The 18134-nt window shown below is 48.5% G+C and overlaps 1 protein-coding gene across 6 annotated transcripts in view; it reads left to right on the forward strand.

Annotated features, from left to right (window-relative positions):
* LOC119972818 (myelin basic protein) overlaps nt 1-18134 on the forward strand; it is a 187608-nt gene that overhangs the window by 76369 nt on the left and 93105 nt on the right. For all 6 annotated transcript variants that reach the window (XM_038810257.1, XM_038810260.1, XM_038810259.1 and 3 more), the window contains one exon: nt 4083-4146. In XM_038810257.1, the coding sequence (XP_038666185.1) occupies nt 4083-4146 (64 nt within the window). The remainder of the gene's footprint in view (nt 1-4082; nt 4147-18134) is intronic.

Below are 18134 nucleotides of genomic sequence, written 5' to 3' on the forward strand. Positions count from 1 at the left end.
CGGAATCCTACCAAACAGCCCAGATCAGGAACAGTGGTCTCGAAGGACAAACGAGATGATTCTGCGAAAATCCGTATTGAGGACACAGGTGTAGTTGCCCGCTCTCTTCATCCAGGAATAGCTCTGGGCCAGAATGTCATCTGCAGCCTCGTCCTTCAGCTGTCTCAGGCAGCTGTCCTGGAAATGACATTGACAGCACTCAGAACACAATGTTACAAGACAGCATTAATCATCTGATTGTGAAATGTGATTCAGAAACCACTTAACGTTCAACACCGCACAAAAGAAGCAAAACCCAGCAGATGTCGGACAGGGAGGCAATTGGCAACTTGGAGGGGCAAACAGAATAGAACCGGTTTGGGGAAATATTTTAGTTGGGTGGGCTTTCCCCGAACAGTTTGTTTGTTTATATATTTTCTTTCTCATCAGAAACTGTGACATCAAAGTATGCTATCGTTTGCTGGTGACACTCAGTTAGTGAATTGAAGTGTGCAACTACCTTTTTCTATTCTTTTGCGATAATAAAAAACGCTGGCTAGGCCTGCATTTTTATTGCCCGTCCCTAATTACCCTTGAGAAGGTGGTGGGTGAGCCGCCTTCTTGAACCGTTGCAGTCGCTGAGGTGTAGGTACACCCACAGAGCTGTTAGGGAGGGAGTTCCAGGATTTTGAAGCGGCATTGAAGGAACGGTGATATATTTCCAAGTCAGGGTGGCGTGTGACTTGGAGGGGGAACGTGCATGTGGTGGGGTTTTATATCTGATGTTTTATAACTAAAGGGTTAAGTTTTGCACAAGCTGGGGTTAAAATTGGGCAGGGTAACTCTTTGTCTCAGACGCAGCCTCTTACGTCCCTGGTCCCACGTGCCCCACCCGGTTTGGCTCAGTTGGCTGGACAGCAGTTTCCTGATTCAGAGTGTGACCGACAGCGCGGGTTCGATTCCCGTGCCGGCTGAGGTTATTAACTAATTCTTCTAGGCCTTCTCAACTTTGCCCCTCGCCTGAGGTGTGGTGACCCTCAGGTTAAATCACCACCAGTCAGTTAATAATCTTTATTATTGTCACAAGTAAGCTTAACAATGAAATTACTGTGAAAATCCCCTAGTTGCCACACTCCGGCGCCTGTTCAGGTACACGGAGGGAGAATTCAGAATGTCCAATTCACCCAACAAGCACACCTTTCGAGACTTGTGGGAGGAAACCGGAGCACCCGGAGGAAACCCACGCACACAGTGACCCAAGCAGGGAATCGAACCTGGGACCCTGCAGCTGTGAAACAACAGTGCTAAGCACTGTGCTACCCTGCCGCCTGCATGGTTCTCCTCCTGCAAGTCACACACCACCCTGACTTGGAAATATATCACCGTTTCTTCACTATCACTGGGTCAAAATCCTTGAATTCCCTCCTTAACACTGCTGTGGGTGTGCATACACCACAAGCAAAGCAGCCTATGGTCACCTGGGACTATGGCGACTTCACTAGTAGTGCCAGGGCATCTTTTACATCCAGCTGTTAGGGGGCCTTGGTGATATACCTCCATCTTATCTGGGAGATGGCATCTCTGACTGTGTAGCGCTCCTGTAGTGCTGCACTGGAGTGCCAGTCTCAATTGCAGTCCCCCTGGATAGAGTTCCCTGGATTTGAACCTGGGGTTCCAGAGTATAAATTGTAGCGTGCTGACCATTGCACTGTCCATTTCTACACAGTTACTGGTTACTGCACTGGGTGGCAGTGTATTCCAACTTTGCCTTTTCTCCCTGGCTCGTATGTCTGTGCATCTGTTTGTTCCAATATCTACTCAGTGTATCCAAGCATAGCACAAGATTATCTCCCTCAGGCAGCAACGTTTGTACAAATAGATCTAGAGTTTCAGCTGCCTGGGAACTGATGGGATATACAATTTTGGTGTGAAATTCAGTTTAAAGGAGTGTTTATTTTTGAAGTTAAAAATCTAAAACAGATTAGAAATGTCTTTACACCTTAATAAACTCGTGAATACCAGCAGGAGATCCTTAGTATTTAATATTATCTGTTCCATAATTCTGCAAATCTAATAACAGGGATGGGTAGCTGACTGGTTTAAAAGGTTGGAAGCAAACATGATATCCAGAATATGTTGTTCAAAGCCTCTCAAAGCCTGTGAAATCACTGTTGAAGTTTGTGGGAAAGAACAAACATAGAATATTACTGAAAAACTAACAACTCTGAAAAACTCACAACTCATTAAGAAACTGGCACTGCTCTGTGAAGATTATTTCCGTTGCGTTGTCTCTTGCTTATCCATTACATCATGGGGGGATGGAGTCATTTTTAATAATAATTTTAATAGCGAGTATTTTTTTCCCCTCAATTAATTGGGGTTAATTGCCCTGTTTCGTCATAGCCAGCCCACGGGGAAGTAACGTTTAAATCGAATCCTTCTTTTGAATGAGATGTCAAACCGGGGCTCCGTCAGCCCTTCCACCTCGGGTAGATGTTAAAGATCCCACGACACTGTTTCAAAGAGAGCATTTCTTCCCCTGTCCTGACCAGCATTTTCCCCTCCACCTACTTCACAAAAACACATCACGGGCGCGATTCTCCGCTGCCCACGGCGGGTAAGAGAATAGCGGGAGGGCGTCCCCAACATTTTTCACGCCCTCCCGCTATTCTCCCCCCCACCCCCCCCCCCCCCCCCCCCCACCCCCCCCACGGCCGCCCCACGACACAAATTGCTGCTCGCCGTTTTTTACGGCGAACAGCGATTCTTCCCAGGCCGATGGGCCGAGTTCCCAGGCCTTTACGGCCGTTTTTACGGCAGCAAGCACATCTGCTTGCTGCCGTCGTAAAAACGGCCGCAACATGCGTAACGGACGCACTCTTTCTCCCTCCGCCGCCCCGCAGGATCAGTCCGCGGGGCGGCCGAGGGAGATGACGGCCCCGCGCATGCGTGTGGCATGACGCTTGGCGCGCGGACTTAGCGACGGTCGCTAAGCCCGCGATGCCATGCTTCTCGGGGCCCCGCTGTGCTAGCCCCGCCCGGGGGGGGGGGGGGATCGGGTCCCGGGAGGGGGCGCGGAGGCTGCAATGAAACACGGCCAGTTTCATGGTAGCCTTTACGACTCGCCGCATTTGCGGAGAATCGCGCCCCATGATCTGGTCTGTACCACGTTGATACGTTGGGCAGATCTTGCCGGCAATTTGATGCGTTTACTGTGTTGCAACAGTAACTTCACTTTCGGGGAGGCAGTGGTTTAGTGGTATTGTCACTGGGCTGCTAATCCAGAGACCCAGGGTAATACTCTGGCGACCTGGGTTCCAATCCCACCCCAGCAGATCGTGAAATTTGAATTCAATAAAAACCTAGAATTGAGAGTCTAAAGGAGGCTGTGAAACCATTGTCGATTTGTTGTAAAAACCCATCTGGTTTACTGATATCCTTTCGAGAAAGTAATCTGCCATCCTTACCCGGTCTGGCCTACAGGTGACTCCAGGCCCACAGCAATGTGGTCGACTTTTAACGACCTTCATCTGAAATGGCCTAGCAAGCCACTCAGTTCAGGGTCAATTAGGGATGGGCACTAAATGGTGGCCCAGACAACGACACCCACATCGCCTGAATGATTAATTTTTAAAAATCAACAGCATGTGACTGGCTGCAAAGAGCTTTGGGGCATCCCGAGATCACGAAAGGCACGTCTTGCGTCGTGGTAATGTGTCGGCCAATAAGTGGGGCAGGTCTCGCACGAGACCATTTCCACAGCACGGAGTCTATTTAAACTCTCGCGACATTCCCAGAGAAAAGGCAGGGAGATTCCTTGAGGAAAAATGCAGTGAGTGGAGGTTACAGAACCCCAGTCATTTAACGGAGTCGGGTCTCCGGGTGTGGTTAACAGGGGCATCGTCTGATCGTCTCCATTCTGTAGTACCGGTGCCGACACAATCCTTTTTTTTTATCTCTCTCTCATTTTAAAGTAAATTAAAGGTGAGGTGACGTGTCGTTTCCCCATCCACTGAAACCCACCACCTCTTCCAGTATGATTCTCTCACTAGAGAAGTGGGACGGCATTTAGTAAGCATCAGTTTTGTTTTTATTGATTTCAGGCTGTGTGTGAAGCTGAGACTCGAAGCCTGACCATGGACCCGCCAGAGGACAACGAAGTGTTCGGTATGTACAGACTTCCATCGCGCAGAGCGACCCAGCATTACGGCAAATCATTTAATCTATTTATTGATTGCAATGCAGGATAGATGGATTTCTACATTTTGAAAAGTGCCGTGGCTGAACTTCTAATTAATTCGTTCACTTTGTTTTGAATCTTTGGCATGTGTCTTATCCACTGTCAGGATTCCTCCAACGGACTGTCCTCGGAGCCTCCAGGAACTATGGATTGAACTCTGGGAAACTGCTGTGAGCAATGCCAGGGAAAAACAATCACAGGGGGGTATTAAAAGAGATGATTTGATTTCTTTCCCTCAGAACAGATTTTTATTAGTTCTGAAAATATTAAAGATTGCAGGGAGGGGACACGGTGGGGGATAGAAGCTGTGGTTAGAACGATGGAAATGTTACGGTGCAGAAAGAGGTCAGTCAGGCCAGTCCGTTCACAGAAATTCTGTCTTTGAATAAAAAATGTTTAGCACAGGGCTAAATCGCTGGCTTTGAAAGCAGGCCAGCAGCACGGTTCAATTCCCGTAACAGCCTCCCCGAACAGGCGCCGGAATGTGGCGACTAGGGGATTTTCACAGTAACTTCAGCTGAAGCCTACTCATGACAATAAGCGATTTTCATTTTTCAAATGGACTGCCTTGGGAAGGATCTTGGATCACTAAGGAGCAGGAAAAATGGAAACTGTAGTTCCTGGCAGTGGCGACACTTTGGGTTCTCCTCCTCCTCCTCCTCCTCCTCCCCCCCCTTCGCCCCCACCCAATCATAGATGCATTAGTAACCTTTGGGTGTCTGCCACAGCATCATATCAATGACAGGAAGCCAGAGAATTTTTTAAAAGCGTACCTTCACAGACAATTTCTTTCCCTTTTTGGCGAGTAACGGGGCAGGATGTTTCATTATGTTAAAGGTGCTGTATAAATGCATGTTATTGTTGTTGTAAGGAAAGATCACCTCAATAATTTGTAACTCAAGACGAAGCAAGTCAAGGATGCCAATTTTGTCCAGCAAGAATGTGATAAACGAATAGCGATCTTTTATTAAAAATGTTTTAAAAGTTTAAAAATCCCATCTGCAGTTTTTTTTTAAGCCACGTTTGCCAACAGGTACAGTGAGTTTCAAGTAGGCCTTGAGGTGAAGGTGTGTAGAGTCGGTGTCTCCGAGTCAAGAGTTCAAGTGATTCAGCCCGTTGAACCGCGTTATCAATGTTCCTTCCACAGCCAACAAGTCCTGAAATTGGAGTTAAACCTAGAGCTCCTGGTCCAGGAGTAGGGACTGCTACCCACTGCTTCACAAGACCTCCTAGTCAGAGATTGATTGAACCACAAGAAAGAGGAGCAGGAGAACGACCCATCGAACTTGCTCCGCCATTCAATCAGATCACCATCTTGGGTTTCAACTCCATGTTCCTGCCCACTCCTCTATCCCTTATTATAGGAGAGATAAAAACTCTGTCTTCCCCAGCCTACAACGTATTCAACGATGGAACATACTACACAGCCCTCTGAGAGTAAAGAATTGCAAAGATTCACTAATCTATGAATGAAGAATTTTTTCCTCATCTCAGTCCTTGAAGTGTTTTACAGCCAATGATGGATTGCTTTAGCCGCCGTTGTGATTCAGGAAATGCGGCAGCCAATTTGGACAAAGGGGCTCCCACAAACAGCATGTGCTAATGAAGAGATCATTTGTTTTAATTATGTTGGGTGAGGAATTAATATTATCCAGGACACCACGGAGAACCGCTCGGCTCTTCTTTGTAAGAGTGCTTGTTTACCTGAGAGGGTAAACAGGCATCTCGCTGTAACGTCTCATCCTAGGATATGAATCCGAAAGAAGATCCTGGAATAAGCCCTTTCCTCATTGAAGTGAGGAAACCACATTTCCAGAAGGCATCTGTCACCAGCTGTGTTCTGCTCCAGGAAGCCAGCTGGTGAAGGATAAAACTGGAGCCAATCTTTACACACGTTTTAATATTTATTTACAGAGTTGCACATTACAAGTGTCTATCTCCAAACCCAATAACCACATACTCGTCTGTCTATTTTTAAGGTGCTCAAGTGATTGCCAAGAAACTGCCCACCACCTGCATACAATTAAACGTAATTATTATACAATGAGCAAGCTGCTCACACCTACTGTGATGATGTTCTGAATAATAATCTCGTTCTGATTCCTTTTGCGACAAGAGTTTGTTACAAATCATCCCACTTGCCTCACTCATGCCTGCTCTTTCATTATTATTTTCCCATTGAATTTGCTCCCCTTTTCCGCTGCCTCTTTCAAAGGATTAGACTTACACTGGAGCACAGTTCCACAGGGATCTGCTGGGCTACGTGAACTGGTCCCAAGTGGCCATTGTGCAGGCAGCAGGTCCATGGAAACATCGTCTATCCGGACAACATCCCGTCTATTGGTCATTCCTTCATTGTTGATGGGTAGAAATCCTGGCATGCCCTCCCCAACAGCAATGAGGGAGTACCTTCACCATGTGGGCTGCAGCATTTGGTTCAGCAACCTTCTTGAGGGGCTACTAAGGGTCAGCAATAAAGGCTAGCCTTGACAATGATACCCACGTTCCCCAAATGAATGACAAAACCTTGTATGATTTGCATAGCTGTCTGCCATTGGTGCAGAACACCGGCTTACCATTAGCCCTGGTCGGTCATGTGCCGCTCGATCAATTGGTTGAGGCCAGTCATGTGACAGCTCTCCGATTGGTCGAGAGGCTGAGTTAACCACGCCTTCTTACCGAGGTATGAATAGTCGAAGCGCCCGGCGGTCGTCCATTTTATTGTAGACAACTGCAGGGCTAAGTTCTAGCTTATTAAAGCCTAACTTTTGTATAGCAACTCGTCTCTCGTGCAATTGATGGCTCATCAAACCTTTAACCATTGGCAGCGAGTGTTGCCTCGAGGCAATTCAACCGTGTGTGTGCAGGGGGGGGGGGGGGGGGGAGGAGCTACTTTATACCTTGAGCTGAAATCTGTTTGTCCTATCGAGTGGCTGAGCAGGAATGTCTCCCGCTCTTACTGCCTATTTTTGGGTGTGTGTTGGAAAGATTTTCAGGTTGATACCCGACAACAATATGAGCACCCGCCCCTCGGCCATCAAGTCCTGGGTGACTGAAACTTGAACTCTTGACTCGGAGATGCCGACTCTACACATCTTCACCTCAAGGCCTTCTTGAAACTCTCTGTACCTGTTGGCAAACGTGGCTTTAAAAAAACTGCAGCTAGGACTTTTAAACTTTTAAAACACTTTTTTATAAAAGATCGCTATTCGTTTATCACACCCTTGCTCAACAAAATTGGCATCCTTGACTTGCTTTGTCTTGAGTTACAAATTATTGTGGTGATCCTTACTTACAACGACAATAATTTGCATTTATATGGCATCTTTAACATAATGAAATATCCCAAGGTACTTGACAAAGTCTGACACCGAGTCACATGAGGAAATATTCGGTCAGGTGACCAAATTATCGGTCAAAGAGGTAGGCTTTACGGAGGAGCCTCAAAGATGGAGTGTGAAGTGATGAGGTTCAGGGAGGGAATTCTAGAGCTGAGGGCCCAGGCAGCTGAAGGCATAGCCATCAGCGATGGAGAAATGATTATCTGCAATGCTCAAAAGGCCAGAATTGAAAGAGTGCAGATATCTCAAAGGGGGTTGTGGGGCTGGAGGAGATGGGGAGGGGACAAGGCCAATTTACCTCTGACAACCTATTGGTCTAAATTTCAGATGAGCCATTAAATCAAGGGCCTCATTTCCCTTGCAGGTGGGTATACAAGATCCTGCTGCACTATTTCAAAGAAGAGCAGGAGAATTATCCTTGGTGTCCTAGCCAGTGTTCATCCCTCAATCAGTATCACAGAATCTATCCGGTCATTATTACATTGCTTTTTAAGGGACCTTCACTTCCATGTTTCCCACATTACAACAGTGACTGAACTTCAAAAGCGTGTCATTGGTTTGAAAGCACCTTAAGTCATCCTAAAGCCTGAAAGGCGCTACATAAATGCAAATCTGTCTCCCCTCCCTCTCGGTAGGTAGGACCTCGCAAGGAATTGAATGTTCCACCACAAAGCCTTCAGCCTGCGTGGTTAATGGCTGATTACCATTCTGCAGGATTTGTTGATTTGCGTGTTGAGATAGATTTTGGGAGTTACAGTCTGTAGATCGACAAGGTCCGGAGGAGGTAAAGAGGTGATGGACATCCCAACCACCACCTTTAAAATATCTACTCCCTCCACCACTTGACACACAGTAGCAGCAACGTGTAGCATCCACGAGATGCACTGCAGCAGCCCATCAAGGCCCCTTCGGCGGCACCTTCCAAGCCCGTGACCTCTGCCACCAAGAAGGAAAAGGGCGGCAGACGCATGGGAATGCCGCCACCTGCAACATCCCTTCCAAGTCGCACGCCGTTCCTTCACTGTCGCTGGGTCAACATCCCCGCGCTCCCTTCTCACCCACTACACCACCGTGCTGCCCTGACTGTTTGGCTTTTTTTAAAGAAAAGCCTCAGTATCTAATCTTCGGTCATACACAATCATCTCCCCTTGTCGTTCCGTGTTGCACAAAGAAAAATAGAAAAACTTGCATTTCTATAGCATCTTACATAACATACGATGTCCTAAAGTGCTTTGCAGCCAATGGAGTACATTTGAAGTGTACACCATGTTGTATCGTAGGCAACACTTCAGCCAATTAGCCCACAGCAAGCTCGCACAAACAGCAATGTGATGATAACTGGGTACTCTGTTGTTCGAGAGGTTGATTGGATTGATTAATATTGGCCCTGGGATCTTTTATGTCCACTGTGGGGGGAGGGCTGGATTAATTGATTGATATTTATTGTCACATGTACCGAAGTACAGTGAAAAGTATTTTTCTGCGACCAAGGGAACGTAACAATACGTACATAGTAGACAAAAGAATAATCGACAGAGTACATTGACAGTGGTGCATCAACAAATATTGATTGGTTACAGTGCGGAACAAGGCCAAACAATAGCAGCATAGGGCGTCATGAATAGTGTTCTTACAGGGAACAGATCAGTCCGCGAGGGGGAGTTGTTGAGGAGTCTAGTAGCTGTGGGGAAGAAGCTGTTCCTATGTCTGGATGTGTGGGTCTTCAGACTTCTGTATCTTCTGTCTGATGGAAGGGTCTGGAAGAAGGCTATGCCTGGGTGTGAGGGGTCTCTGACAATGCTGTCTGCCTTCCTGAGGCAGCGGGAGGTGTAGACAGAATCAATGGGAGAATGGCAAGCTTGTGTGATGCAATGGGCCTCGGTTTAGTGCCTCACGAGAAAGGTGGCATCACTGACTGTGCAGCACTGCCTCAGCACCACGCCAGAGTGCCAACCTTAAACTGTGGGCTCAATCCATGGAGTGGGACTCGAACCCACAACCTGCTGACTCAAAGGCAAGAGGGCCAGCACCTGAGCCATGGCCGAAATAGATACCGGGCCTGCTGAAAACGCTCGGCAGGTCTGACAGCTTATGTGGAGAGAGAAACAGACTTAACATTTGAGGTCAAGGACCTTGTTCAGAACTGAAGGTGGATGACTCTGGAGCCATTGATAAATGACAGACAGGGACCCCATTCCCGGATTACCGCTCTCATTCCCATCACCGACAATTTTCACTGGCACTGGATGAGGGTACAGGCAGCAAGCTCCCACCCCGCACTCCTGACCTTGCTGGCTCCATTCCGGGGGTAGAATATCCTGGCCCCTCCCCCCCGGCAATTTTAATGGAGTCAGTCCAACCTTTCCTATGAAAACCTCTCCGAGAAGCCATGGACCAAAGTCCTTCTTGAAATGTGCATGTTACAGTACTTGCCCCGGCCCACCCCAAGCCAATCCCCATGGCTCCTCCATGTCAATTCAATACCGACTCCTTGCTTCTTCAATGACCATTCACGCAGTAGTGCATATCTAAATGAGCCATTCAATAACAATGCAAGCGTGGAACAGCTGTGATAAGAAAATACCCATTCAGAAATGTCCTTTCAAAAAGAAACTGCCGATCCTACCATTTTTTTATGAGAGTGTTAATCAGACAGAGCCATAAAAGAGGCTTCAAGTACCTCACACTTTTCCAATATTTTCCAACTAAAACTGAGACGTGGACAAAAGAGAGCCCAGAAAAAAAAAATTGTTGCACCCACTTGAGGATTTAAATATCAGGGAAAGTCAACAATTCACTTGCCAAAACAGAATCCCTTTAGAAGTCATGTTTTTATTCTGTAAAGCATGCATAATGGGGATTGCGACATCCACTAATGTTTACAGGAATTATATGATTGGATGATATTTTTCCCCCTCTGCAATTCTATGCATATTATTGTTATTATATGGCTTATTGCTTATGTACGATGTGAAGGGGCACGGAAGGGACATAGGTTGTCATTGAGAGAATGAAGGACCATGAGGAGTGACTGGATGAGGGGGTGCATGGATTGGCATTGAGCTGTCATGGAGGGTGAGGGGTGTTGGTGAGGGGCTGGGGGAGTGAGGTGGTGTGAGAGGTGTGGGCTGGAGATCCTAGCTGCTTTTATTACAACTGGAATAAAGGCAGCTTCAAACTGCGTTCCCCCCGCAACGCAGGGGGCTAACCCAGAACCAGCTTCCAGGGTCAACGGGTCTGAAGACATCCTGCACCCCACCTTCCCTGGAGCAAGTATTGCGTGATTACGGGACCTTTTAAACTGAAGCAGGGCTTTCGAGAAACTTCACAGTACAGAAAGTCCTCCCCATGTCCACATATAAGGTCCACAATCCCATATGTCTCTTTCACCACTTTCTCAAACTGCCCTGCAATGATCTTTGTGCATGGACCTCTTGATCTCTCTGTTCCTGAACATCCCTTCAAACAATATCCCAGCATGTTGGCACAGTGGTTAGCACTGCTGCTTCACAGCGCCAGTGACCCGGATTCAATTCCGACCTTGGGTGGCTGTCTCTGTGGAGTTTGCACTTTCTCCCTGTGGTCTGCGTGGGTTTCCTCCAGGTGCCCTGATTTCCTCCCACAGTCCAAAGATGTGGATTGGCCATGCTAAATTGCCCCTTGGCCTCCAAAGTTTAGATGGGGTTACGGCGATAGGGCGGCGACATGGGCCTAGGTAGGGTGCTCTTTCGGAGGGTCAGTGCATATTGGAAGGGCTGAATGGTCTCCTCCTGCATTGTCGGGATTCTATGATTTTACATTGTCTCTCCACATCCTTCCCACCAAAATGAATCAGTTCACACACCTCTGCGTTAACTTTCATCTGCCACTTATAGCCCCATTCCACCTGCCTATGTGTGTCTGCTCGAAGTTCTCACTTTCCTCACAGTTCACGCATGGCATACAAATACAATCAGTGATCTTTCCATCGTGTTTCTGTCGGTAAAACCTCGCCACAGGGAGGTCGCGAAAACCTGAAATTTAGGAACATTTACTGCACCTGCCGAATGGGAGATCAATTGGCAAACACCATCGTAACTGTTCACATTTTAAAAGAATCAATCAGTCGAGCTGATCTATCATTTTACTTTTTTGTAAAAAGGGGGGGAGGGTGAGAGTGACTTTGAGTGGAGGGGGGGAGAGAGAAGGAAGGTATGTGTAATTTAGTGTTTACTGTTGCCTTCCCCCCCACACACACACACCCCCTTCCTGGTTACACAGACGAGGTGGAAATGTTGAAGCAACATTCGGGCCTGACTCCCCAATCAGCCCCCCACTCACGATGAGCAGCCGATAGATTAGCATCCGTCTAATCGGGAGCGTGGGATATGCACCAAGTCTTTTGTGTAGTTACCAGACGAGAAATGGCAAATGGACCGAAATGCTGTAATATCGGGATGGATTAAAAGCCGGACAATTTTTGACGTGGATTTTGTGATTGCTGGAGATAAATCTTCGGGCTCAGTATTTGTTTCATTTTCACATTATGGCGATGGGCTGAATAGTGCGGGAGTGAAATGCTTCCAGCTGTTTTGTGTTCTCATTGTCACAGCAAACCAGCTGTAGCAGCGCAGGAAGCATTGTGCCCCTCAGGGTATTTGGTTACCTCGTCCTGTGTTTGAACTTATTAGTGCTGTTTCCAAACCAATATTGGTCCATCTTTTTGGATGAGACCTTAAACCGAGGCCTTGTTTTCGGTCTGGGTTAAAGGTAAAAGATCCCACAGCATTATTTCGGAGAAGAGCAGGGAAGGTCTCCCTGCTGTCTAGGCGAACGTTTACCTCCCTCATCAACATTGTAAAACAGATGCTCGGGTTATTACTCTTTTGTTGTGTGTGGGAGCTTGCTGTGCACAAGGTTTCCCGCGTTGCAACAATAACTGCATTTCAAAGGTACCTCGATCCATAGAAGCCCCACAGTACAGAAGGAGGCCATTCAGCCCATCGAGTCTGCACCGACCTTCCGAAAGGGCACCCCACCTAGGCCCAATACCCTGGCTCTATCCCCATTTAACCTTCTGGACACGAAGGGACAATTCACCATGTCCAATCCACCTAACCTGCATGTTTTTGGACTGTGGGAGGAAACCGGAGCACCCGGAAGGAAACCCACACAGACACAGGGAGAAGGTGAAAACTCCACACAGTCACCTGAGGCGGGAATTGAACCCAGGACCCTGGCGCTGTGCAGCAGCAGTGCTAACCACTATGCTACCGTGTTTGTAACCACGTTTAATATTTGCTGCTTCAGAGCACGTGACTAAAATATACTTCATTGCACCGTTATTTGACTACTTCTTCCTCTTTTGGATACTGGTCACCTGGGCATGTAGTTCAGTGTAGCCATATTAGCATATTATCTGGGCGGCATGGTAGCACAGTGGTTAGCACTGTTGCTTCACAGCGCCAGGGTCCCAGGTTCGATTCCCAGCTTGGGTCACTGTCTGTGTGGAGTCTGCACGTTCTCCCCGTGTCTGCGTAGGTTTCCTCCGGGTGCTCCAGTTTCCTCCCACAAGACCCAAAAGACGTGCTTGTTAGGTGAATTGGATATTCTGAATTCTCTGTGCACCCGAACAGGTGCCGGAGTGTGGCAACTAGGGGCTTTTCACAGTAACTTCATTGCTGTGTTAATGTAACCTACTTGTGACAATAAAGATTATTATATTATTATAAAAGGACTCCGTACATTGTACAATGGCATTGACGTTCATGTCCAGGTAGCGAAACAAATTCCCCCTCGCTCTCTCTCCTTCTCTCGCTTGCTTGCTGTCTCTCTCGCTCTTCCTCTCATGCTCTTTCCTTGCTCTCACCCGACTGCTCATTTGTGTACGCGCTCTCTCGCGCTTGCTCTCGCTGTCACTTTTTTTTCTTGCTTGCTTGCTCTTGCCCTTTTTTCTCTCTCACCCTCGCGCTCTTTTTTGCTCTCTTTTCTCACTCGCTCTCTTTTCTCTCTCTCACTCTCGCACTTTTTTCTGTCGCCTCTTTTTGTCTGTTGCTCTCTCGCTCGTTCCCTTGCTCTTTTCTCTTTCTCGCTCTTGCGCTTGCTCTTATTTCTCTCGCTCTTTTTTTTCCCTTTCTCGCTCTCACACGCTTCCTCTCTCTGTATTCTATATAATTTCTATTTGTAGTTATTTGCAAGGTGCTTGCACCTTGGCCATTTTAAGTGTTGCAGCTTGGCAAAGCATACATGCTGGCAGGCGTTAATCAATGTTGATGCTCCCAGTGCAAGATATAAGATATAAGATATAAGATGTAAGATGTAAGATATAAGATATAAGATGCGAGCAGACTGGAGTCTCCGCAGACTCATTTTTATTGCTGCTTCAACTTGGTCTTTTTTAACATAGACTTTCAAAGTACCTTTCAGAACACATACAAACCCCACAAAGACATTATGCACCTTCTTCCAATATCTTGCGTACACTGTAGTCATTCTAACTGCAGGAAGTTTATTTCCATGGCAGTGTGCCCTTGAACACTTCTGTCCAATTCACCCGTGATATTCAATAGCACAGCGTGAGGAAATTATACACCACAGCCAATAATTTTCATATACTTCCAACTGTTTGAAAACTAGCCATAGTTAGCTAACACATGATTTTCCTGTTAATGTTTTGGAGCCAGTCCATATACTTTCAACTTCTTTTGAATGTGACCTCACACTTTGTAAAGGAAGGTCATTAATCACATTTTGTTTGTCGATGCTTCTCTGCTTTACAATTCATGTCCTTCAAATAAACCACCTTCTCATTCAATATGTATAGATGCACGGTAGCATAGTGGTTAGCACAATTACTTCACAGCTCCAGGGTCCCAGGTTCGATTCCCGGCTTGGGTCACTGTCTGTGCGGAGTCTGCACGTTCTCCCCGTATCTGTGTGGGTTTCCTCCAGGTGCTCCGGTTTCCTCCCACAGTCCAAAGATGTGCAGATTAGGTGGATTGGCCTTGCTAAATTTCCCTTAGTGTCCAAAATTGCCCTTAGTGTTGGGTGGGGTTACTGGGTTATGGGGATAGGGGTGGGGGTGTGGGCTTGGGTAGGGTGCTCTTTCCAAGAGCTGGTGCAGACTCGATGGGCCGAATGGCCTCCTTCTGCACTGTAAATTCTATGATATTAGTTAGGCCACACTTGGAGTATAGTGTTCAATTCTGGTCGCCACACTGCCAGAAGGTTGTGGAAGCTTTAGAAAGGGTGCAGAAGAGATTTACCAGGACGTTGCCTGGTAGGAAGGGCATTAGCTATGAGGAGAGATTGAATAAATTTGGTTTGTTCGCACTGGAACAACTGGAGGTTGAGGGGCGACCTGATAGAAGTCTACAAAATTATGAGGGACATAGACAGAGTGGATAGTCGGAGACTTTTTGCCAGGGTAGAGGGGTCAATTACTAGGGGGCATAGGTTTAAGGTGCAATGGGCAAGGTTTAGAGGAGATGTATGAGGTAACTTTTTTACACAGAGGGTAGTGGGTGCCTGGAACTCGCTGCCGGAGGAGGTGGTGGAAGCAGGGACGATAGTGACGTTTCAGGGGCAGTTTGAGAAATACATGAATAGGATGGGAATAGAGGGATACGGACCCTGGAAGTGTAGAAGATTTTAGTTTAGACGGGCAGCATGGTCGGCACAGGCTTGGAGGGCCGAAGGGCCTGTTCCTGTGCTGTACTTTTATTTGTTCTTTACGCAGAGCTGGCAACAGAATGATTTTCATGCACTCGGCACAATTCAGCCACTCCTGATGAGGTGGGTGTACTTTGGCATTATGGTGTGTGGTTATTGGAGTTTAAATTTATAATATATTGTCACTTAGAAATGAAAATAATACTGTGTGCGAGTAAAGAAATAGTCAAATAGTGATCGGAAAAAGGAAATTCATTCTCCCTCTCACAAACCCCCTCTCCCTCTTTCACACCTCCCTCCCTCGCTTCCCACTCCCTCTCTCTCTCTCTCTCTTTCTCTCCCTCTCTCTTTCCCCGCCCCTCTCTCTCTCTCCCTCTCTCTCTCTCTCTCTCCCTCTCCCTCTCTCTTTCCCCGCCCCTCTCTCTCGCTCCCTCTCTCTCGCTCCCCACTCCCTCTCTCGCTCCCTCTCTCACTCCCCAGTCCCTCTCTCTCGCTCCCACTCTCTCTCTCGCTCCCCCACTCCATCTCTCCCTCTCTCACTCCCTCTCTCTCGCATCCCGCTTCCTTTCTCAATTGCTCCCCTCTCTCAATCTCTCACCGCTCCATCGCTCCCTCTCTCTCTGCCTTGCTCCCCGCCCTCTCTCTACCTCGCTCCCCTCTCCCTCTCTTTCCCCATCGCTCCCCTCTCCCTCTCTCTCTTCCTTGCTTCCCGCTCCCTCTCTCTGTCCATCGCTTCCCATTCCCTCTGTCTCCCTCACTCCCTCTCTCTACCTCGCTCCCCTCTCCCTCTCTTTCCCCATCGCTCCCCGCTCCCTCTCTCTCTTCCTCGCTTCCCGCTCCCTCTCTCTCTGCCTTGCTCCCCGCCCTCTCTCTACCTCGCTCCCCTCTCTCTCTCTCTCTGTCCATCGCTTCCCATTCCCTCTCTCTCCCTCGCTCCCCTCTCCCTCTCTCTCCCCATCGCTCCCCACTCCCTCTCTCTCTCCATCTCTCCCCACTCCCTCTCTCTCCCCATCGCTCCCCACTCCCTCTCTCTCTCCATCTCTCCCCACTCCCTCTCTCTCCCCATCGCTCCCCACTCCCTCTCTCTCCCCATCGCTCCCCACTCCCTCTCTCCCTTCCTCGCTCCCCTCTCCCTCTCTCTCCCCATCGCTCCCCACTCCCTCTCTCTCTCCATCTCTCCCCACTCCCTCTCTCTCCCCATCGCTCCCCACTCCCTCTCTCTCCCCATCGCTCCCCACTCCCTCTTTCTCCCCATCGCTCCCCACTCCCTCTCTCTCCCCATCGCTCCCCACTCCCTCTCTCTCCCCATCGCTCCCCACTCCCTCTCTCTCCCCATCGCTCCCCACTCCCTCTTTCTCCCCATCGCTCCCCACTCCCTCTCTCCCCCCATCGCTCCCCACTCCCTCTCTCTGTCCATCGCTCCCCACTCCCTCTCTCTCTCCATCGCTCCCCTCTCCCTCTCTCTCTCCATCGCTCCCCTCTCCCTCTCTCTCTCCATCGCTCCCCTCTCCCTCTCTCTGTCCATCGCTCCCCATTCCCTCTCTCTCCCCACTCCCTCTATCTCCCCATTGCTCCCCACTCCCTCTCTCTCCCCATTGCTTCCCGCTCCCTCTTGTGTTGTTACTCGTGTCTTAATAAAGCTCGTAGTCTCAAATGTGGAGAAGATGCTTTATTGTGAATTCGTTCTCTCTTCAGAGCTGTTTCCTAAGGTTACTTTCAGTGCTCCTAGCTGGTGTGGGTGTGTGTCTGTCCTGCTCCAAGTTCTGCCCTCTGTGAAGTGTCCTCACTTCCTGTCCCCGTCTATTTATATGGCTCTCCCGTGCCCCCTCTAGTGTTTGCTCAGTTGTATTGCATCTAGTTAACTTGTGATCACCACACCTCTCTCTCTCTCCATCGCTCCCCACTCCATCTCTCTCCCCATCGCTCCCCACTCCCTCTCTCCCCATCGCACCCCACTCCCTCTCCCTCTCCATCGCTCCCCACTCCCCCTCTCTCCCCATTGCTCCCCACTCCCTCTCTCTCCCCATCGCTCCCCGCTCCCTCTCTCTCCCCATCGCTCCCCACTCCCTCTCTCTCTCCCTCGCTCCCCACTCCCTCTCTCTCTCCCTCGCTCCCCACTCCCTCTCTCCCCATCGCTCCCCATTCCCTCTCTCTCTTGCCCCCTCTCCCTTTCTGCCCCTACTTGCTCCCCCCTCCCCCCTCCCTTGCTCTCTCGCTCCCCCCTCCTTCCCTTGCTCGGAACTGTGGGTGATGCCAACTGAGTGACAGCTGACACCTTCATGTAGTGATTGTTTTTTTGCTTCATTGCCAATTTGCTGCCGGGTGGAAAAGCAAGGTCCTTTTGTTTGATTATTCCTTCATTTGAGTTGAGTTGAGTTGAAATCATTGAGCATTTCCACTGCCACCACCTTCGTGAACAGCAAGTTCTGCATCGTTACCATTCGCTGTGTAAACATAGTTCTTACCCCGTAAAGAGATTGTTAGAGAGCAGGAGAAGCGTTTGTTTGAAAAGTTCTGGAGTAATTGAGGCAATTCTGTCCCAATAAATAAATGTACGACTTTGAGCCCTTGGGTGGGCTGGCTGGTTAATATATGATTGTGTTTCTATTTGCACGCTTGTATATTCATTGAATTTGAGAAACAGCAGAAAGCTGCCAGCAATGTCTCGCTGAGGTGCTCATTTCCTTCGGAGGTAAGCCCTCTCATTCATTTCCAGCAACGTGGCAAGAGGCGCTTTATCTTTCACAAACAATTGTCAACTTTACAATTGTTTTCAGCCTCTGCCCCGAGGTAAGGAGGAATGATCGACAGGGTTCCAATTTCTGCTGACTGAGCCCGGCTGTTAACCCTGTTTCTCTCCCCACCGATGCTGCCAGACCCGCTGAGCGTGTCCAACATTTTCTGCTTTTATTTCAGACGCTCCC

This window comes from Scyliorhinus canicula, chromosome 10 (genome assembly GCF_902713615.1).
Source record: "Scyliorhinus canicula chromosome 10, sScyCan1.1, whole genome shotgun sequence".
Classification (NCBI taxonomy): Eukaryota; Metazoa; Chordata; class Chondrichthyes; order Carcharhiniformes; family Scyliorhinidae; genus Scyliorhinus; species Scyliorhinus canicula.